The following is a 23,148-nucleotide window of genomic DNA, read 5'->3' on the forward strand; positions in this document are numbered from 1 at the left end:
CGGCATGTGCTGGGAGCCCGTACCCTCCTGTGATCAGAGCAGGGCTGGGCCTGACCCTGCTGCCACCGCAGTTGTCCTGTCTGAAATTCTCCCTGTTTAGGGGAAGTCATCTCAAAATTGCTTTAAAATGTGTTGCTCAAAGTGGTAACACAAACACTCACCTACAAACCCATAAACTGGGCAAATCCACTGTTTTCATTTTTATCAGTTTCCTTCCTATCTTTTACCAATTGTAGACATTACTTTTACCAAGTTGCAATGAGTGTTTTTTCTCATGTATTATAAATATTTTATTGGGATTTCATACTTTTCCCAATTATCTATTTTAATCCATTGGATGGCTATTTCATAATTTATTAAAGCATTTTCCTATTTTGAACAGTTAGGTTTCTTCCAATATTTTACCATTATAAATAATGTTATAGTGAACACCTTCATGCACATAGGTTTTTCTCTTCCTTTGGATTATTTCTTTAGGGTAAATCATTAGTAGTCAGATTATAGGGCCAAATTATGTATAATTTCTGGGGCTCTTGAAAACTATTCCAAAATTATCCTCCAAAGGGGTTATATTCCTGTATTACAATTACCCAAACTACATACTAGAATCATTTTCAAGGTTTACTATTTTGGTAGCAAGTATTGAGTGGCTGCTAGCTTGTGTTTATTCAATAGTTTGTGAAATCACATATCACCCTAGGAGCCAAAGTTATTCTGTGGAGCCGCACTTTGGGGCTGCTTGTTACCTTCATTCACCTTGTATACAAATAATGATCTTCCTGGTTTCCCCCAGGTCTCCCTCCTCCGAGAGGTCTCAGTCTTCTACCGAAAAGTCAGACCACTCTAAATTTGACGTGGCAACCAATATTCCCAAGCTCAGAAGATGACTTTTATGTTGAAGTTGAGAGGAGATCTGTGCAAATGAAAAGTGATCAGCAGAATATTAAAGTGCCAGGCAACTTGACATCAGTGCTGCTTAACAATTTACACCCCAGGGAGCAGTATGTAGTCCGAGCCAGAGTCAACACCAAGGCCCAGGGGGAATGGAGTGAAGACCTCACCGCTTGGACGCTTAGCGACAGTAAGTGACTCTTGCTGTCCCAGTCTCTCCTGAATGACTTTTGACTACTGTTGTTTGGACTTAGCTACCATCACTTACAGGCTATTTCTTAGAAATCATAAAAGGTATTTACTTGTGAATGGAGGCTAATCAGTGATCGTAAGGTATAAGAGAGCTCTGTGTGAATGGATTTGCAATAATTCCGGCAGGACTGTGCTAAATTTCCCTTTCTTTGGTATGGAGTGATTTATTCAATAAATTAATAATAAGAATGAGGTTATGTAAGGCTCATTTAATCTGTTATATGACAGTTTTCAGGATTATTATTATCTATATGTACACAGTTGTTGATTAATTATAGATGGGTCTATCTTAAAAGCCAAATAACATTGCTTGAAAAATAGTCTTAGACAATTTTTGGAGCTACAGTATATATTTGAGAGTAACATCATGACTTTTCTTTAATATTCTGCAAATTAGACTTTTCTTAATTTCAGATTGGTCATTTAAAATTATTCAATACTTGGAACTTCTTGGGTTTCTTTGTAGTAATTAATGGTGGGGTTTTTTTTTCGTCATTAAGCAGAGAGTTCTATTTTAACTCACAGCTTTAGAGCTGTGTCTGCGCACGTCGAGACCTCGAAAAGGTTAGCCGTGTCCTGGCCACACTAGCAGCCACTTACATCAGGACGTGTGTGGCCTCTTGCCCACCCCCGAGGCTGTGGCTCTCTTCTGCAGCTGGGTCTCCACTCCCTCGGGGACGGGTTTGGCACCTGGCTCAGTGTTTATCCAGTCACTCTCTTCTTGTAGCAGTGGTGTTTTGTCAGTGTTTAGGGGCTCTTCAACATTTTTCTTAAATACTGTGAAATTTAAAAGTTACAGAGCAGTGCAGAGAATACTACAACAAATACATTCTTACAACCCAGAATTAACAACTGCTGATATTTTGTCATATTTTCTTTCAGCTTTTTTGTTGATTTGTGGAAATAATAACACAAGATGGATATATCAAAATCCCCTTTGACCACCATTCCTCCTGTAATTCTATTCTCTCCCCAGACACAACCAAAATTATGAGTTTGTTAAGTATTTTTCCATTCAATGTTGTATAATTTTAATATACTGTACTCATATAAGTATAAATATGCATACATATTATTCTTCATCTTGCTTTTTTTAATAAAAATTATTTTTATCTATGTTAATTTGCTTAGAGCTGGCATATGCTTCTTTAACTTTTGCATAATAGTTTATGTTATATCATCTTTTTCTATCCCTTTCTTTTTAGCTAGACATTTAGATTTTCTTTTCTTTAGTATCACAAACAAAAATTCAGCAACAATCCTTATACATGTCCCCTTGTGCATAGGTGTGAGAGCTTTTCTAGCATGTCCAGAAGAGGAATTGATTGGCTATATCCCTCCAAAGTGTCTAGTCAATGTGTGCTGTGTTCCAGGAGTGCGTGAGCATACCCTTTTCGCTATATCCATCTCTATTCTTTAACTGTATCGATATGGTTTGATATCGTCAGACCTTTTTACTTTTGTCAACCTCAAAAGTAAAAATCTTTGCCTCACTATTAATTTCAATGTTCACTTCTTTAATATTTAGCAAGGGTAAGCATCTCTTCTTTGGCATTTTGGGGGCTTTTTTGAGGTTATTTAGATTTCCTCTTGTTTGATATATAGGGTCTGGCATAAATAGCATCCCTTTTTATTACAAAATCATAAGCATGAAATTCTGTAACATAACAATGTCACACTCAAGCACACCACGTGACATTTTAGGTGAAATGTTCAAATTAAAACTATAAGTTATCACACCCATATTATTACCCTACCAACCACACTCAAGCAGATGTTACTTCTGCTGGACCCTGTATTTGCTGATACTTTGCCCTTTGGCTTGCTTGTCTTCTTTTACTGATTCGTTAAAATTCTTTATATAACTTGGATACTAATCTTGTTATGTATGTTGCAAATATATTTTCCTAATCTCTTTATTTTCACCTGGTTTGTGGTGGTTTTTCTTAAGTTTATGCACAGTTTACATGTAACCAGACCTGTCATATCTGCCTTTGTGGTTTGTACTTTTGGTATTTTGAAATTATCCCGTACCCCAAGAACATAAATATATTCTCTATATTTTTCTAGTAGTGGTAGTTTTTTGGCTTTTGCATATATAGGTGTTTAAGATATAGGCATGTTATTTCAGGGTATAGTGTAAGTATTTTAATCTTTTTAAATGTCAGTCTTATTTATTCACATAGGGCAAGCCAATGGCCCCAAATGCCATATACTGAATAGTCTCTCTAGAGACTTGTGACACTTTCTGTATCTTATGCCATGTTCTCATATTGCTTCTGCATTAATTTCTAAGCACCGTTTTCCTCCACTGACCTGTGTATTACTATACAATTTCCAACCTGTTTAAATTACTTTAGATTTATTAAATATTTTGATTACTGTAGGGTGAATCATTATTTTCTTTTTCAGAGTTGTCTTAGATGTACATTTACTATTCATTATAAACTTTACCCTCACTAAAATTATATACTATCTAATCATGCCATAATTATCATAGTTATAGAATTAAATAAAAACTAGCTAGTAATCACAAGGACTTGCCTTGCATGGAATTTGATGGGGGTGGGGATTATACCAGTGGTGGTGGTAGAAATGCTGAGATTGGTAGGTATGATCCAGTCCCTACAGGGTCAGGAAATTAGGGCAAGGAGGAAGTGGATGAGAACATTTCAGTCTTAACTGACATATTTGGTAACATGCAATGTTGTTCAGAAGTCAAGGTAATGCTTGTAGTTTAACGTTTACCTTGGTGCCCAGCCTAGCAGTTCTATGTGGACCAAGTAGAAGGAGTGAAATGAATTAGATTTGGCACATGGCAGCAAACACGTGTAAAGTAATAAAGGTGTGTGATGTGTTCCTGAGCCATATACATATGCATGTACCAGTTTATCCATTTGATGCCTGATAGTAGTCTTGGTCTCGCTAAATGGACTCATTTAGGTTCAGTGAGTCTGAGCCCAATTATCTACATTCCGGCAGACTCCCCAGATGACTCCAAAGTAGATTCTCAAATACTTTAGGATTGACACTTACAGTGACTTTATGAGGAAATTAGAATAGGAATCATCACGTTTAACAGATAGGGAACCTGAGACTCAGAGGAAGGTAAGTAACTTGACCAAAGTTATATAGCTAGTAACTCATGGGATTAGGATTCTGACTAACATTTCAGTTCTCTGCTTTATTTACTTTTGCTAAATGGTGCTACTCATTTGTCTCTTCGGGTGGGCAACCAACTGCTTCAGAGCAACTTTGGTTATTGGAGATTTTCCTTCCGCAAATGTTCTGAATTGTTTACAATCTAAATATCATTTCCTGAAGTGCTTTATTTTATATTTTTCCTATTTTTCAATTAAAGTTGACATTAAATATTATTTCATATTAAGTTTAGGTGTATTGAATAGCAGTTAGACATTTATATAATTTATGAAGTGATTCCCCTAATAAGTCTAGTACCCACCTGACACTACACATAGTTATATGCATATTATTGACTATATTTCCTATGCTGTACTTTGCATCCTAGTGACTATTATGTAACTACTGATTTGTATTTCTTAGTCCCTTCCCTTTTTTCACCCAGCTCCCCAAACCCCCTCCCATCTGGCAACCATCAATTTATTCTCTGTATCTATGATTCTGTTTCTGTTTTGTTTGTTCATTTATTTTGTTCTTTAGATTCCACATATAAGTGAAATCAAATGGTATTTGTCCTAAAGTATTTTAGAATCTACTTTAGAGTCATCTGGGGAATCTGCTGAAATGTAGATTATTGGGCTCAGACTCAGTGAACCTAAATGAGTCCATTAAGTGAGACCAAGACTACTATCAGACATCAAATGGGTAAACTGGTACATGCAAATTTATGATTTTTAAAAAGATTTTATTTATTTATTTTTAGAGAGGCGAAGGGAAGGAGAGAGGGAAAGAAACATCAATGTGTGGTTGCCTCTCGTGAGCCCCCTACTCGGAACCTGGCCAACAACCTAGGCATGTGCCCTGACTGGGAACCAAACAGGCTACTCTTTGGTTCTCAGGCTGGCACTCAATCCACTGAGCTGGAGCAGCCAGGGCAAATTTATGATTTTTAATTGGCACCCAAATTATATTCATTATTCTTCTGGCCAGTGTTTGTCAGGCACTGCTTCTTTTGACAACAGCCTTAGAATACCAGTGGTTTATGAAATTGAATTTTTTTGAAATGAAATGTTAATATTCCTAATACTCTGTAATCCCTTGTGGGAAGAAAGGTTATTTTATGTTTTTGCAAAGATATATAAAAACTTAAGTCATATTGCTAATTAATTAATTGTATTTTGGATATTACCATCTGTTAGACAGGGAAAATAACAATCAGATTTGGTAGCTCAAAATCTACTACCTGATTCTCACAGATTGCCACGGTTATCATAAGGAGTTTGATATGGAAAGAGGAAATTTAGAATGAAGAAAAATCTCTGAGTATACAAAATACAAAGAATGCGCATCAAGACATTTCTTGGAGGTTCTAGTTTGCTTATAAGCTGTGACTTTTATATGAAGTAAAGTGGCCTGAGTCTATTACTTGCTTACTGGAATCAGTACAGGTCCCTTATATTGAGAAGTCTCAGTTTTCTCACCCCTAAAATTGGGATAAATAAAACCTTAGCATTGGTTTTCTACCTGCTGGCGTGATTATGAGCCTCAAGGGAGAGCCTGCATACTGAAATACCTTGTAAACAACATCACAAATGGAAGGTACAGTTAATTTCAAGGGCAAGACCTTGGAGTCATTCTTTCCTTGAGTCAAAGAGTTGTAGGCTTTATAGAGTTCCAAAGTTTTCTCTGGCCTGTGTGCTTTGTTTGAAAGAGTGAGTGGGAGTGCAGGAGTGATTCTGTGCATGTCAGCTTCCTATCTGGAAAACGTCGAGCTATCTCTCCCTCACCCTACCTATGACCCTAATGGAATATTCTCTCTCTTTTCCCCAAATCCCTGTAGCAGTTTGTTTATAAAATGCTTAATACTGACTTGCTACTGCTCTGTAAATGCATTATGGGCAAGGATAGGCCATATGGAACAGTGGCTACATTATAGACTCATGCATCAAATTACCAGGAATTGAATCCTATTCCTTCTACCTGACAGCTGTGTGACCTTGGCCAAGTCACGTAACCTCTCTGGGCTCAATACTTATGATAAGAATCTTAAGAAGATAAAATGAGTTACTATGTGGAAGGGCCTGTATAAATGCCAGCTCTTTTAATCTTTCTATTCTCCCTTGAATCAAGAATAGTATAATATAGGTTTCTGGAGTAACAGAAATTTTGAGGCCTTAATTTAGTGTAAGGATGACAAATATGTTTTACATGTGTTGTTATTTTCCCATCTCATGTTACACCATCAAGTCTGCATGCAATCCACTACCAATTGTTTGGAATTGCCATCTGAGAAACACCTCTTAGTCATTCTCAGTTTGTGAGTTGACATTAACTATCTCTCAAAAGCATAATAATCCAAGAGATGGTAATATATCTTAAGTGAAATACCGTTATGCTTTTTTTTTTAATTTCTAGTTCTCCCTCCTCAACCCGAAAACATCAAGATTTCCAACATCACAGACTCTTCAGCCGTGATTTCTTGGACCATTTTGGACGGCCATTCTATTTCTTCTATTATCATTCGTTACAAGGTTCAGGGCAAGGATGAAGACCAGCACATTGATGTGAAAATCAAAAATGTCACTATCACCCGGTATCAGCTCAAGGGCCTAGAGCCCCAAACAGCTTACCAGGTGGACATTTTTGCAGAGAACAACATAGGGTCAAGCAACCCAACCTTTTCTCACGAACTGACCACTCTCTCCAAGTCCCAAGGTTGGTAGAGCGGACAGGATCTGGAATTATTTCTGGAAACTCTCAAGAAGGCCGCACCATGTTAAGATGTTTACCCCATATTTCTGTCATGGGACACAATTCACTTGTCCCAATAGGCTTCGCTATTTCAGATAGGTCCTGAAAATGAAAATGCCCCTGGGAAGGATACCCTGTTGCTCCTTTGTCTATTGTTAAACCTTAGGCTGAATTAGCTTATCAGTATCCCCCATCCAGTGGTCAAAGCTCTGAGGAATATGAATTTGATCCTGGGGAGAAAGACGAAGGTGGAACCTGCTTAGTGGAGACATAACTGTGTGGTGACTCAGTAGGAAGCTACAAGAACCACACTCCATTCTTTCTCAAAATGAACTCCTCTTTTAGCTTGGGTGACACTGTGCTATTCTGAGTTTTCTCCTACTTTTTCAGATCCAGGCTGTTATGTCTACACATCTGCCACTAACCCCTATCCCAGACAGAGTACGCTCTTTCAGACAGAGATCCCTCACTGTGCCGAGCTTACTCACTCTGTCCAGGGTTAGTGATTGATAAAGCCTGTTGAACGTAATTGAATGAACGAAGGTGGGCAGCTGGAGGTGGAACACCTTTTCATTTATGTTTATCTGAAATGGCACTTCCCAGTCCTCTGCATTTGCCACATATGTAGGAGAATTGAGATGGAAAGAATGATGATTTCTGAAAATTCACTATTTGGACTAGAGTTTATTTTAGCGAAAATCTTATAGCACTGATAACTTCTTGCTTCCCTTCAGGGTTACCTAGGGCTTAAGGAATAAAACTAAACAAGCTATGTTTTCAGTGATGATTCTTTGGAACATTTTTGAAAGTTCCAAGGAATGATGAATCTACCAACTTTAGAAAATCATAGTTTTGAGGTCACATCCTTAACAAATACATCATTTTTATAGTTGCTTGTGTTTTGGTAAAATGCATACAAGCTATACCTAAAATACAAGCAGAAAAGTTAAACAAGGCATAACAAAACAGCCCCTCACCATTCCATTCCAGATATTTCTTTATGCAAACATGCATAGAGATAGAAGGAAAGATACGTGATCACAAAAGGGGCCTCATAAGAAGATGGGGTCATGCTCTCCATGCTGTTTTCATAAAACTACATTGAATTGAATTTTATTCAAATTTAAATAAGGGACAGAAGTGGAAGGATTAGACCTTAGTCTCTAGTAGTTTATTTTGACTTGAACCCTAAGTCTTTTTCTACCCTCCCTCCCTCCTTTCTTTCTTCCTTCTTTCCTTTCCCTCCCATTGTTGTCCTCAGAGTTTCTCTATCAACTTATTACAACAAGGAAAAAAACAAAACAAGGCATCTTATTATAGACTCTAAGCCCTTAGCATCATGAAGCTTTTCTAAGAGGGGAAGCTTTTCTAACTGTGCAGGGAGGTTTAGTCACTGTCCCAAAGTTATGCACCTAGTTAGCCATTGCCACCGTTACTTGATAATATGCATCTGCCTGGGCTTCCACTTGGAAGTAGAAGTTGAAAAATGACAACTAATGATTAGCATATTGCCATTTAAAAAGCACCTTTGCCCTTTTTTTAAAGGATCTTAACCCCATGAGTCAGACTCATCTCCACTGAGTTTCAGAAAATAAATGAGTAGTCCTAGGTCACGTGGCAATTAGGTGGCAGGGCAACGGCGGCAATCACACTCTCATTCCATTGCGACCTCTCCCACAGGTTGACTTGGCTTCTCTCTCAGTCTACACTAACCCTGCTGCTCCCCCTATGTTCCCCTGTACAGCACCAGCAGAGCTTGGAGGTGGGAAGATGCTGCTCATAGCCATCCTCGGCTCCGCGGGAATGACCTGCCTGACGGTGCTGTTTGCCTTTCTGATCATGTTGCAGTTGAAGAGAGCGAACATTCAAAGGAGAATGGCCCAAGCCTTCCAAAACGTGGTAGTGTCTCCTTTTCTGCCTGGCTAATAAGTGCAAGTCCACGCACATGCAGAACCTTCACTTTAAAGATGTGCACCAGACAATTCACTTGTATAGTAAATATTTCCCTTAGGCAGGTCTCATCTTCTCTTTGGCTTCCATTATTAAATGGGAGATAATAACATGACTATGAGATTTCCTGTCCAAATGGAACAATTTTCAGAGTGCAAAGGTTGCTCTTAATAATTATGCAGGATACCACGCCTAGAATATGACTGTTGCGCTGCCAAAATGAGATGTAGGATCATCCTAGTGGTAAGTCACCAGAGAGTGATCTTCCGATATGAAGGACTGAACATGTTTGGTAAGGAACAGCATGAGGGTAAAAAGACTTCAGTGTGGTAGGTAATGGTGTGTTGCACTAGACAAGTTTTCCCCACATTTTCTATTTCCCGTTCCCATTTCTTCTAGTATCTTCCTCAATTTTACCACTCCTTACACACATGTGTACATGTGTATAAGAGTCATGTACACATGTGCGTATTTCCCATTCCTGTGTGCCCCTTGGTGTACAGTCACAGTTCATAGCACTTGGCACGGCCTCTTTTTTTCATCTAGGAATTTTGACCAGTAGCAAAGGTCTACAAATCATACTTTGCCAAAAGGCATCCCATTGGAGTTCTTTGGTATTCTATGGCTGGAACATGACTCTAGTCTATGGTTTGACACTCTGTGAAATTAATGTGTACCCAAGTTTGTCAGTTCTGTGTATAAACCATTGAGTACAATTACATGTCCCAAATGAGGTATATCTTGATGTACACGTGTCCCTGAGATTCTGCTTAGTGGGGGACAGGGGAGCTTTGTTATCTGACTCTGTGCCAGAGCTGACTCAATGCAGACTGTCCCTGAAGGGGAAGGGCCAGCAAGGGGGTCGGCAGTGCTGGCACCCATCACAATGCAGTCAGCAGCTACCAAAACTCACAGCAAAGGAGACACTGTGCTGGGCTTTGCTCTAAGCATCAATCATCGGGGGGCCAGAGTCTGCCCCTGAGTGGGCCTGGGAGATTCTGAGCTTTAAGAAAAGTGGGAGGGGTGAGCAAGAGCCAAGAAAGGACGAGGGAAAGCTCTCCCTGAGGCCTGTCCTGTGACTGCCCAGAGAGAATTGTGGAGTTCTTTTCAAATCGGGACTGAACACTTGCTCATCCCATAGCAGAGTAGAAACGCAGGCATGACCAGCTCGGGGTACGTCATCCCCCGTCCCCGTGCCCTCCGTAGAAGTTGTTGATCAGGTGTGGCGGGACCCCCACTGGGGCCTGGACCTGTGCCCGCACATCTCTGTGGACAGCCAGCTCGTCAGAATGGGTTTGTTGGATGACACCTATTTCCACCTCCATTCTAGAATTAGCCACATTTCTCTCTTCACCTGGTATGGATACGACCAGGAGGTACTAAGTTCCTTAGAGTGATTAAAAAATCCTGACACAGAAAACATCTTTTTGTAGAGGGAAGAACCAGCTGTGCAGTTCAACTCAGGAACTCTGGCCCTGAACAGGAAGGCCAAAAACAACCCAGATCCTACAATCTATCCAGTGCTGGACTGGAATGACATCAAATTTCAAGATGTGATTGGGGAGGGTAATTTTGGCCAGGTTCTCAAGGCGCGTATCAAGAAGGACGGGCTACGGATGGACGCTGCCATCAAAAGGATGAAAGGTCAGTGTGTGGCCAAATCGAGTCAGCACTTCAGCAGGGTGGGGAGAAAACTTGACTTCCTGCTGAATCTTCCTCTGTGGTCTTGCCTTCTCTAAGCAAAACATTGGCATGAGGTCAGATACAGACCTTACGTGCAACTGAAGGCGATATTTCCTTTGAGGTCAGCCTGTAAACATGAAGGCATGAGCTATTTCGCCTCCACTGTCTTGATTCCTGGGGACACGAGAATACAGATTCTCAGCCATACACTGCTAACTTACTGCAGTGGTTCTCAAAATTCAGCAGGCACCAGAATCACCCAGAAGACTTGTTTAAAAACAGACTCTTGGGCCCCACCCCACAGTTTCTGATTCAGTAAGTCTGATGCAAGGCCAGAGAATCTGCATTTCGAATTAGTTCCCAAGTGCTACTGATGCTGAGGGTATGGAGACCACACTTTTCAAACCACTGTCTTCATGGATTATCTGCATCAACATCGCTGGAGACAGTGTGAGAAATGCATCTCCTTGGGCTTCTCCCATGCCCGGTCCTACTGTGTGTGAATTCTGGGGTGGCCCATGAGCATGTGCTCTTAAGCTTTCTCAGTGACTCTTCTGTACACTTAGGCTGGAAAGCCACTGATCTGAGATCACAAGAACTAAATCTTTTTCAATTGTGTTCCTCTTAAGACTGCTTGGTGCTTATCCATTTAACAAGATTGGATAATAAGCTTCTTCTAAGAAAGCAAACTGACTAGATCCCTGGCAATACTACTGTCTCCCGTGTGAAAGGACAGTTCACAGAAGACTTGATGGTGAAGCTCCACTCTCACAGCATCAGGCAGGGGCAGGGGTATTAGAGCCAGGAACGTGACTCTTGGGCTGCTCCATAATGAGGCTCTCTGGGGTCACCCACTGGTTTTCCTTCTTTCTGATGGCAGTACTGAGCCTCAGATTACAATTAACCTTAAATCTTATTCAATCACTGCTGCTCCCTGCATTGTTAGAAAACACCGTGTTAGAGAACAAACAAAAAATAAGCAAAATATTAGCTATGCTTAGAGATAGTAATGTTTTAGCATTAAAACGCACACACACACACCCCTTGCTTAGCAGGCAGAACTCCCTTTTCTGTTTTGCTACCTTAGTCACAGGGAACTTGGGGGAGCAGTAAAGGCAGTGAGAGGAGAGAGGGTATAGAACCGGTTGGGGGGAAATCAGTTTGTACTGGGGTCTGACCTGAGCCTGACTGTCTGTGTCATGCCCACGTGAGGAGGTAAAACCGCTTAATGGCACCAGGACATAAAATTTCTGCAGGAGGAATGATACGTCCAAATGAGGGCAGTTCCTCAAGTAAGGGGCAACCTCATTATAAAGAACGTCACTTTTGAAATGCTCACAGGCATTGACCCTCAGGCCACTGTAGTACGAAGGGGATTGCCGGCTAGTTAGTCTTACAAGTACCCTTAGCCAGTGTGAACCAGGCCCGTGATTTTTAGGCACACGGACACTAGCACCCCTCTGTTATTTTCCAAAAAGCAATAATAGCACACTGTCACCAACTCAAAGCTGGTCAGGTTGTGCGTCAGTCAAAGAGCCTTCGCTCCGGCCTGGTCGGTGCCTGATGATTCTCCCTCCCATCAAAGTGCCAGTGGAGAGACAGGACACAAAGAAACAAATGCAAGTCAGTTTCCTGACTACCAAGTACCTTCCATAGAAATGTCACTGGGAGTTGAGTTTTTTCCACAAGACTGGTTTGTGAAAAAGCAAGCAAGTTAAAATCATCAAATAAAGTGAGGGGTGTGTGTGTGTGTGTGTGTGTGTGTGTGTGTGTGATTGGTGAGGCTTACGTACAATTTGGTTCTATTCCTCAGCATATGTGTCTTGGGATGGTAGATTGAGCTGGCAGAGCTAGAGATGAAGAGTGGAGGCAACTCCATCACTACCAATGACGTCCCTGAGTATTTGAGAGCTTCATCAAGAAAATTCCAGAGCAATGGTTCTTAACCAGGGGTGTTTTGCCCCCTGGTGGGGGCATATGTATGGGTACATTTTTTGGTTGGGCTGCTAGTGTCTAGTGAGTAGAGGTTAGACATGCTGCTAAACATCCTGCTATGCCCAGGACAGCCCCCAACAACACAGAAGTACTAGCCCAGAGTGTCAATCGGGACAATATGCTTTCTTAATGTAGAAATCTCTGACTTCTATGCAGTTTTCCAGACCTAATGGTGGCTTGACAAAGAGTGTACTTGACAATCCAGGGATGAGGAGGAGTCAGTTGTTTCTGAAGAATAATAGACAGGGATCATAACTCTTGACTTCCTTCCCAGAATATGCCTCCAAAGATGACCACAGGGACTTTGCGGGAGAACTGGAGGTTCTCTGCAAACTTGGACACCACCCAAACATCATCAATCTCTTGGGAGCATGTGAACATCGTGGTAAGATGCTCTTTTCCTGTCTTTCCTGACAGCTTTTTTTTTTTATTTGAAACAGGCACTTTCCATATTGGAATTAGGAAAGATAATAACCTTAAGACTATAACTTTTTTAAAGTTACAGTTTCAATCCACACGACTACTCTCATTTATGGACCATGCTTAAGTTCAGCTTTGTTTTGGAGGTAGGACCTTTGGCCGGATCATTTGCCCTCTGATGCGGCTCAGCCATCATTGCCCAAAGTCGCCCTGGCTCCTACATGCCCCATGCATGCTAATCCAGAGGTTTGCTCAGCCATCACTACTAGGGAGACAGGAAGAGCATGGGTTCTTTTTAACTGTGTCTCCTTTCATTTTCCTACCAACCTCAAGCAGTTGATATTCTGAATGTTAAATCCATGAATGCCAACAATCTATTGTAATATGAAAGCATTTACCACAATACTTAGAGAAAATACTAATAATATGCTTATATCTGATAGAGGTTTGTTATTTCCAACTTGCCCAATTTCCCATACTATTACATTAGGCTTTACAACTATCCTATGTTGTACATATTCTTTATTATTAACTCAAATATTTATTGAGTACTTCTATTGATTATTTAATATGTTATTAATCAAAGTATTTATTGAGAGATTTACCTCTGCATGTAACCTGTGTTTGTATGTTGGAATCTATGCTTAAACCTAATTTCTCATGGAAAAGTTTTCTCCTACAAAAAAGCTCCATAAAGCAATTATTTACAAACTTGACAACCTCTTGTTGACTTTACAGCACAAAACCAACAATAGAAAAGAGACTATTTCCTTTTCCTCAATTTATTAAACTAAAAATACTGGTAAGGCAAACAATATATCATTCCATGATCTAATAAGGGTGTAATTCTGAAAGTCAGATCATGTCCCTTACGTTAAATAATGAAGTAATGACATTTATTTTGGAGCCCTTTCTTGAAAACAGGAATCAGCATGGGGCAGCAATAGATGAAAGTTAAAAAAATAATAGTCAACAACAGAAAAATATGTATCTTTTAACATTTTGCTCAGTCATCACATTAGGGTATATTTGGTTGGTTCTTAGAATTTCTACTTCAGTAAGTAAATGAGGAAGCACACACTTACACTACAGTAGGGTTCAGTGCTCGGAGATTTTTGTTGTTGTTGTTTGGGCCAGAACTTCAGTTTCTTAGGATAGCTTTTAAGTTCAAAATCATGTAACATTTTAAATTTACAAAATGGTATAAAAATAATTTACATTTAAAAGATAGTAAAACCATTCTACTTTCCACTGGCTCTAAAGATCAATGTTTTATCGAGAACAGATTACTTTTTATTTAAAAAATTTGTAATAAAAATAAGACAATGGATCAAAATATGTTTTAAAAACTGTTGTTTTATTTGTTCCTGAGAGTTGAGTATTCTGGTTTCTGTAAGCATCGCTGACGCGGGACTCCGCTGCCCAGTGACCTAACCAGGGTGTGGTGACTTAGGGAGGGTTGTAGGGCGGAGCGGAAGGCCGGAGAGAGTAAATTATCTGCGTGGGTTCTTCAGCTTTGGATATGTAATTATTGTTTTGTTGTTGTTTTTATTCATTTTTTAATTTTTTAAACAACCTCAAGAAGAGCAGAGAGAGCATGGCTGACTCATATGTGGTTCTCAGTCAGTACTGAATGAAAAACAACGTAAGATGACGTGGACTAGCCCTCATTAGATCCCCTGAAAGCAAATGGTTTGACCTACTGCGTCTGTTATTGCGGAGCAGGCGAACGCATTCAGGAAGCTTTTCATGTTAGTCCACGTTTTCTGGGAAAGGGGAGGGGAGTGGGAAAGAGGGGTACCTTGAGCACAAGTAGGACACCCTTCAAGTACTGCAGGAGGGGGCTACTTAACTCCCTGCTGTTCCCAGCATTGTTGAGGTTGGTCCAAATAGGTAAGTTACTTTTAGATGAAATGGAGTTCTTTAAGCAATTCCCATGGACCACAGCACATCAGCAATTTCAATGCGTTTGGGGTCTACTGATTAGGTGGTGTCTCTCCCTCTTGCCACAGGCTACCTGTACCTGGCCATCGAGTACGCCCCCCACGGGAACCTCCTGGACTTCCTGCGAAAGAGCCGGGTGCTGGAGACCGACCCCGCCTTCGCCATCGCCAACAGCACGGCCTCCACGCTCTCTTCCCAGCAGCTGCTTCACTTCGCCGCGGATGTGGCCCGGGGCATGGACTACTTGAGCCAAAAACAGGTTTGTGACTCGGTAGCTGCTTTGGACGTCTTTCCTTTGAAATTCTCTCTAAAATCACTTTAAATTTGCACATTTTTTTTTCAATCAACCTCTCTTCTTTAATTCCTCTTACAATCTTCCATCTATTTATATAGATGTTAATGGTCAACACCGACAATATGTTTATATTGTAAATCTCATCATATGTATTTGATGAAGTGCCTTAACGCATCTTAGCCCAAATAATGCTCAATAGCAGAAGATTTGCATGGCAGCAGGAAAATTTAATGACTTTTTGTTCTTTTCTTTTTTTTTTGAAATGCTTTTCCCAAGATTTGTCAGAATCCACTCACTGATGTTTTAGAGTGCAACTTTAAGGGAACTGGATTCTGGTGACTTTTAAAAATCCATTTTCATACTATCCTCTCATCTCTGCTTCCAAAAATGTTTGCCCCTAGGGTATTGTGCTAACAGAATGAAGTAAAAAAATGTAAATAAGCTGAAAATACATGATGTTGTTTAAAATTTCAGTTTATTCACAGGGATCTGGCTGCCAGGAACATTTTAGTTGGTGAGAACTATGTAGCCAAAATAGCAGATTTTGGATTATCCCGAGGTCAAGAAGTTTATGTGAAAAAGACGATGGTAAGTTCCAACCAGACACCAACAGCATCCTTTCCAAGGCACTCCCCCAACCTGGTGTGGCTCTCTACGGTGGCTATTCTGCGGGGACTGAGGCATCTGACTGTGGATCCCAGTAGATATTGTCCTGGCCCAGCAAACATCTTTTCTGGGTTTTGATTCCCAAAATGACTGGAGGGCCCGTATTACCAGCAGAGAAGCCACTGTGACATCTGGCCAAGCACTTGTCCGTGCAAGCCTCATGGAGCAGGGCTCAGGTCTGGGTCCTGGCCAGACCCTCACGTGTCTCACTCAGAAACCTCTGAGGACTCCATTGTAAATAATGCTGCAATACAGCATGCTAAGTGAAACAAGCCAGTCGAGAAAGACAGGTACCATATGGTTTCACTCATATGTGGAGTCCAATGAACAAAATAAACTAACAAGTAAAAAAGAAACAGACTCACAGATGGAGAGCAGGCTGACAGCTCTGAGGGTGGGGGTGAGGGGGTGGAGGGGTTGAGGAAAAAGGACTCATGGACATGGACACCAGTGTGGTGATTCCAAGAGGGGAGGGGAGTACAAGGGGGATAGATGGTAATGGAAAACTACAACAAAAAATGAATTTTTTTAAAGTTACATAGAAAAAAAGACTAGAGGGAGAAATGCGAGGAATGGATAATGTGAGTACTAAATTATTTTTAAACAAATAAATAAAGAGACTTCTGAGGAGTTCCCACTATCTCTTTCCACACACAGAAAATATAGGAGGGGCAAAAGAAGATATTTAACATACTTTCCAAATATAAGGGAAGTAAATTAATGAGGCTCCTAAATCACAAGGAGGCCCTAGGGAGAAACTCAGAACTTCTAAAGGCCCACAGAAGACTCCCTCTTTGCCAAAAGTTCCCCCACTCTCCCTTTAAGCCCAAAGCTATCAAATTCACTCTTACCTAATGATACCGAGTCTCCAAATGGTATCAAGTCTACCATTTGATTGTAGACTACTATCAAGTCTACAAGATCTCAAGTCTAAGATCCCGGGAAAACCTAACTGCAGTGTTAGCAGAAGAGAGAAACTGAACTCATCTTGCCTTTACTGCCCACCGTGGAATCATAAAGCCCTGGAAATGCCACACCTTGGATATTCGTACTGTGGCAGTGTCACCAGCAAAGGGGTCCTGGCCCCCATTCAGGATAGGAGTCAAGAGGGGAGAGGGAACAGATTCAAAAGGCGGTTTACTAAAAACAAGGTGGAGGGAATGGAGATAGGGAGGGAGCTTGATGCATCAAGGGAGCACATGCTAATGAAGAGTAGGGCTCCCCAGACTGCTAAGGATCCTGCTTGGATAGGGCTGGGCTCTTCATACGGACACAGCACCTATTTTTTCACTCTCCAGGCTCCCCTGTGGGCTGGCATTGACTGGCACAGGGGCAGGCCCATTGGTTTGGGGAGTGCTGAAGAGAAACTTTAGTCTTATCTAGGAGAGGCTCAAAAAAATAAATGAAGAACATTCTCAGCTTGTCTCACCAACATGCCACCACCTCTGATTTCCCTGAGAGGTGGGCAAATATGGGGCCTCGAGGTGACAATTCCTGTAGCCTTTCCTTGTGTTCACAGGCCCACTCCAGGGGTCAGGTCACCCTATTCTAGGTCTGATAAACATTACCTGCGCTCAGTTTTCCCGCGACAATGCCAGTTTTCATGATTTAGAGGCTCCTTTTACTTTGTGGTTACCAAAATGCCTCCAAAAGGCTCAGGTTTCTGTATTTATCCTCAAATTCAGGTTTCCTTTCTTTTCAATATACTTATTTTGCTGGCTGACAAGATAACACAGAAACACTATTCAAGAATGTTTTGAAAAGGAAATGACCCAGAGTTCACTACCTTGACATATTTTTTTTCATTTTTTTACTTAGTGCTTTCCACAAGCATACGCATTTTTACAGTTACAATCACAGTGAACTTAACCATTTTGGACCTTTCCACTCCCTTTCTTGATAAGGGTTTGAAGCAGGGTCTCTTTGGCTCTTAAAGACACCTCATAGCCTGGCCCTTAGGTGCTTATCAACAGGGACACTTTCTGAAGCCATAGGCACCTCCCTGAGGGTTAGTTCCCAGACAATACTTGTTCTCTAAGATTTTCAGAATTTGCTCCACTTAAAGCAGATGTTTCTCTGCTGGGCTGGTCTTAAAGAAGCAGGACCCCCGCTCACCCCTCCCCTCTGGTTGTCCCCTCCTCCTGTGCCACCTGAAAGCCTCCCGTCTCCTTCACAGAATCCCTTTCCTTGTTTCATGCCTGTATTTGGGCAATGTGGTACCCTTGATGAAGGGATGGAGGAAGGAACACAATTTCTGCCCACAACCTACCCATTTTGTTTGGATGCTTTCAAATTCCTAAGACAAATGGGGTTTGCTTGGCATTTCAAAAAGGGCAGGGATTTATGTAGTCTTGGGGAGGTTAAGGGGAATTCTAGAGGAACAGAGCACCGGGTTCAGGGCTTCACTCTATTTCCTAATGGCAGGGTAGTGTTCCCGGGTGGCATGGGGTCTGAGGAGGAAAGGTACAGGGTGAAGGAAGCAGGAGAAAAGGACAAGGGATTGGAGAGGAGCTAGCTCCCTGCAAGAAGGGTGCAGTGTACAAAGACACCACCAGAGGGCAGAGTGGCCACCTTCTCTGTTCTATTGTTTAAATCAGAGATTTTCAACTCTCTTGCACTTCAGAATAATCTGGGAAACTTTTAAAAAATACAGATGCCAAACCCTACTGCCTAGTTATTCTGATTCAGTTGTTCTGGTGCGGCTCCTGTATCAATTTTTTTATTTTCATTCCAGGTGATTCTAATATGGGAACTGTTGCAAACTAATGTACTAAGTGATTTGGGGATTTATTTTCATTGATTAATATATGCATCCCCTCATAACCGATTTATTTTACTACAATGCTTACTACAAAGTTTGGGGGTTAATAAGCCAGACTCAGTCTCCACCTTCAAAGAGCACACAGATAAACACGTAACAAACAATTGTAACAGGTAACAAGTGCTGAGGGCCAGGGAAGCACAGATGCCACGGCAACACAGAGAAAGCATGCCAAGTTGAGCATGTGGGAAACCATGGAAGGCTCCCTGGAGGAGGCTAACTGCTGAGTTTTACAGTGGGCGTGAAGTAAGTAGCAGAGATGTGAGAATGTAGTGCAGTATATGTGAAAGCCTAGATGCAAAGGAGAGTATGACACGTTTGGTAATTAGGTAACTCAATATGGCTGGAGTGTCATGTGAAAAAAAGGATTGTTAAAAATTTAAAGTTGAGCAGGGGAGGAAGGTGGGTTTGGCTGCAGTGGGGTAGAGGGGTGGGGAGAAAATGCAGACAACTGTAACTGAACAACAATAAAACAATTTGAAAAAAATTCAGAGTTGGAGGAGGAAGCAGGGATAAGGTCTTCTGAAAGAACCTTAAATTCCAGCTGGGGATTTGGGACTAAGCTAAGGATTTGGGATCTTGGGACAATAGGGACATTAAAGAACTTTAAGAAAAGGAACCCTGTGGTTGGATTTGTCATTTAGAGTGATCATTCTGATTGTGGTGCAGAGAACAGATGCTTAGGGAGGGAAACTGAGGCAGGGAGATCAGTTAAGAGGTGGTGGTCATCAGGTAAGAGATGATGGTGGCTGGATGGCAGTAGGTGATAGCAGGAGGAACAGATGGAAGTGGAGACATCCAAAACAGGAAAAAAATGAAAAGGTGCACCTGGAAATTAGTGATTAGGAGGTATGAGGTCAGGAGCCAGCAGGTAAGGGAAAGCAAAGACAAAGCAGAATGTAGAGTACCCTTTCCATTCTTTAGCTGGGAAGGGGAAGAGGGAACTGCAGCGACAGGTGGGGGATGTGGGTGGGGTGGACGAACAGAGAAGTGAGGTGGGAATGTTGAGAATATTGAAGTGGTAGATGTGAGAAAGGACACTTTCATAATGAGCCTTAAAGTATGGAACTGCCATTTGGGATTTACGGTCAGCTTCACATCCCTGCTGCTTCGCAAAGAGCTGGGAGAGAATTGAGCTTTCGGGCATAATCCTGGGGGTGGGGCAGGGCTGCTCTCATGGATGGGCAGTCTGGGCGAACACCTACTCCAGTTTCAGGGGGCTGAGAAAGATCCCCTAAATGCTCCTGATCTCACCCCATCCACTGGTGAATGTGGCTGAAATGCCACTGTTACCACCTGGACAAATCCCTGAGAGGGAGGTCTCTGTCTCTCAGTAAGGTTCTTAGGATCCCTGGGGCGCGTTGATAGGAAGGGAGCCCAAAATCATAGTGAATTTGAGGAAATTAGGACTAAAACTCAGAAGTCACACTCCCCTATGTCCAGTCCACATCTCACTCTTCCCAAACTGGACTCAATTAGCCAAAAAATAGGGACAACCTAGAGGGAGTCAGGGCCAGGCACCCAAGGGACGTGTCTCTCATCCCATCTCCAAGCCCAGTGTAAATCCATTGGCTACAAGCTTTCCTCTCCTGGTGGTATGTATGTACCCTGTTCCCTTTGGCCTGCCATGCTCTCTCCTCCCTGCCCCACCTGCTGATGCCTACACATCTCAGAGAACCAAGCTCAAATGTCCCCTCCCCTGAAAATTCTTCCCCCACCTCTTCCAGGCGTGGTTGTTCTCCTCACACCACATGAGCCTTTCCCACATGACAGTTTGATTCTTGGTTTCTATGCCTGTGTCTCCCCTTTCAAACCTCTCCGTGCCTCTGAGAGCCACAAAGTGCATCAAAGAATAAATGAATGACTGCCAAGTACACACATTCATTCACACTCACACACATACATTTTTCCCTGTGTAAAACTGCAGTGGGACCCCTTGAGGTAAGTAGGACTTACATTACATTATTTGCATGTCTTTGAATTTGAAAACACACTTGTAGCTGGAACTTATGCAAAACTTCAGCTCCTGAGTCTGTCATTCCTTATGTCTGGGGAACTCCAAATAGGGTGCCCTGTGGACTTGAGTGAGCCACAGCCTTGGGTAAGCTGCCAGCCTTGTGAAGGGGCCCTGCCCCACCTAAGTGGCATCTCACTCTGTTTCCTCCAGGGAAGGCTCCCAGTGCGCTGGATGGCAATTGAGTCCTTAAATTACAGCGTATATACAACCAACAGTGATGTGTGAGTAAGCCTCATGACTGAGGGTTTTTCCTTTTTTCTCCAGAAAAATATGTACCTGACAGATGATTACATCCTTCTGAGAACAAAGCTAACCAATAAGCCCAGGAAATAAATTCACAGAGTGAAACCACAGCGTGGACAGTTTTCAGGGTGCGAGTCATGGGTGGCAGGCTTTGGGTTTCCTTCTGCTTGTCAAGGAGCAGCATCAGTGACGATGGCTTGGTCTCCCAACGAGCAAGGGGCGTGCCTGCCTGCCTGGCTCCACTCCCCAAACTGCACTCAGTGTTTGGGACCAAGGTCAGAGGTCAGAGGAGGTGGCCCCGATAGCTGCTGAGGGTCAGAGGTGACAGGAAGGTCAGATGGGGAGACCGTCTCTGCTTCCTGCCTGCAGTGGCAAGGCTCAGGCTGACAGTGGAAGGAAGGGTTAGGGTTGACACACGCGCTATTTCCAAGAGGAAAAACTGAGGCCCAGAGGGTTGAGGGGACTTGTCCAGGGGTTTTTCTTACACTGGGGGATGAGGAGGCGGCTGGCGATGGCTGTCTCCTCACGGTGTGCACAGCGCCTCTAATACGTTACCTCACGTCATCTCTGTATAGCTTTGAGGTGGAAATTGTCCCCGCTTTTAGAGCAATATACTAAGAAGTCTCAGGGGTTCAGTAACTTGTCCCAGGTCACATGAGTATCACGTGGCAGAGATGGGATTTAATGCAATCTGTTTGGCCTAGAATGTCACCTGCTTTGCATAGTACCACCTCGCATTCTCTACCTAAAGTAAGTGGGGGCCTTAGAAAACTAACACTGTTCCCCTGTTATAATCCTCCCCTGGGCCCAGAGAGAGAGATGCATGCTGTGCGATGGTCCCGCCCCAGCGAGCAGGCATTTAACATTTTCTTTTCTGACAAAAGGCCAGTCATCCTCGCTTTGGGGGCAGGCAATGATTGTTTCACCTTTTTAATGCTTGCTGATCACTGGTGTCCCTATTTCCCATCCACAGATGGTCCTATGGAGTGTTACTCTGGGAGATTGTTAGCTTAGGTGAGTATCCATGTCTCTCTCCCCGGTAAGGCTCTTGGCAAAGGGACTGGGCCCTCCCTCTGCTCCCTCACTATGAAATCCCAGAGGGACCATCTGTATGTGGTGCCACCAGATGCGACTTGGAGATAGAGCCTATGGGTTTCTAGCTATGTGTGTTTTTTTCCTGTGTTTCTCTATATCTAATGTCATATGTAATAGTAAATCTGGTGGCCATGAACTTTGTTGTCAGTTCATTGCCTCTGCTTGTGCAAAGATGTCATAGACCTATTCCAAGTTTATTTCCACAACTTTAAGGTGATATGTAGCCAAGACAAAAATCACACTTTAAAAGCTATTAATAAACCTGTGAAAATGTGTATGCCAAAAAAAAAAATTAAGTTACACATTCATTATGATCCCAGTTTTAAAATATTAACACTTTAAAAAACTGGAAGGGCTACACAGAAGGGTAGAAAAGCTATTGTATTTTTTCTTCATGCTTTTTTATATTTTCCAAGCTTCTATAATAACTATGCATTGCTTTTATTGTATAATTAAAATTGGACAGTAACTATTGTACATAGAACAGGCATTACAAAACTACATACTTCCGATTAGAAAAAAGATACATGTCATTGGTACAACGGATGTGCTGTGTGTAGACAGACTTGGGGAAGAGAGCTAGCCCTGTGAGTCAGGCACAGTGCCCGGATCTCCCGCAGAAGGAATGGCCACAAATGAGCGTGCTCTGCGGAGTGAGTGCAGTGGGTTTGCTCAGAGAGGAAGATCACGCTGGATGCACACCCCACACACCCCTTCGTTCTCCCAATCTTTTGGCTTCTGAGCCCCTGCACAGACGACTTTGCATTCTGCACCAGAGGGGCTGAGGGCAACACCATTTCCTGTGTTCCAGGTGGCACCCCCTACTGCGGGATGACGTGTGCCGAGCTCTACGAGAAGCTGCCGCAGGGCTACAGGCTGGAGAAGCCCCTGAACTGTGATGATGAGGTGTAAGTTAGGCCTCTTCTTAGGGCCACTTGGTCTTGACCTTCCTGCTGCGTGTTTTGTGAGCAGACTGCCTCTCAT

General features: G+C 42.2%; 1 protein-coding gene across 3 annotated transcripts in view; it reads left to right on the top strand.

Annotated features, from left to right (window-relative positions):
- The window catches only part of TEK (TEK receptor tyrosine kinase), a 112,650-nt gene that overhangs the window by 86,079 nt on the left and 3,423 nt on the right, over positions 1–23,148 (top strand). For 2 of the 3 annotated variants that reach the window (XM_045193719.3, XM_045193716.3), the window contains exons 12-21: positions 794–1,081; positions 6,700–6,999; positions 8,780–8,934; positions 10,419–10,629; positions 12,938–13,048; positions 15,096–15,286; positions 15,797–15,910; positions 20,977–21,047; positions 22,043–22,083; positions 22,976–23,072. In XM_045193719.3, coding sequence (XP_045049654.2) covers positions 794–1,081; positions 6,700–6,999; positions 8,780–8,934; positions 10,419–10,629; positions 12,938–13,048; positions 15,096–15,286; positions 15,797–15,910; positions 20,977–21,047; positions 22,043–22,083; positions 22,976–23,072 — 1,579 coding nt within the window. The remainder of the gene's footprint in view (positions 1–793; positions 1,082–6,699; positions 7,000–8,779; positions 8,935–10,418; positions 10,630–12,937; positions 13,049–15,095; positions 15,287–15,796; positions 15,911–20,976; positions 21,048–22,042; positions 22,084–22,975; positions 23,073–23,148) is intronic. The other variant, XM_045193718.3, reaches the window with a different exon arrangement.

This window comes from Desmodus rotundus, chromosome 1 (genome assembly GCF_022682495.2).
Source record: "Desmodus rotundus isolate HL8 chromosome 1, HLdesRot8A.1, whole genome shotgun sequence".
Classification (NCBI taxonomy): domain Eukaryota; kingdom Metazoa; phylum Chordata; class Mammalia; order Chiroptera; family Phyllostomidae; genus Desmodus; species Desmodus rotundus.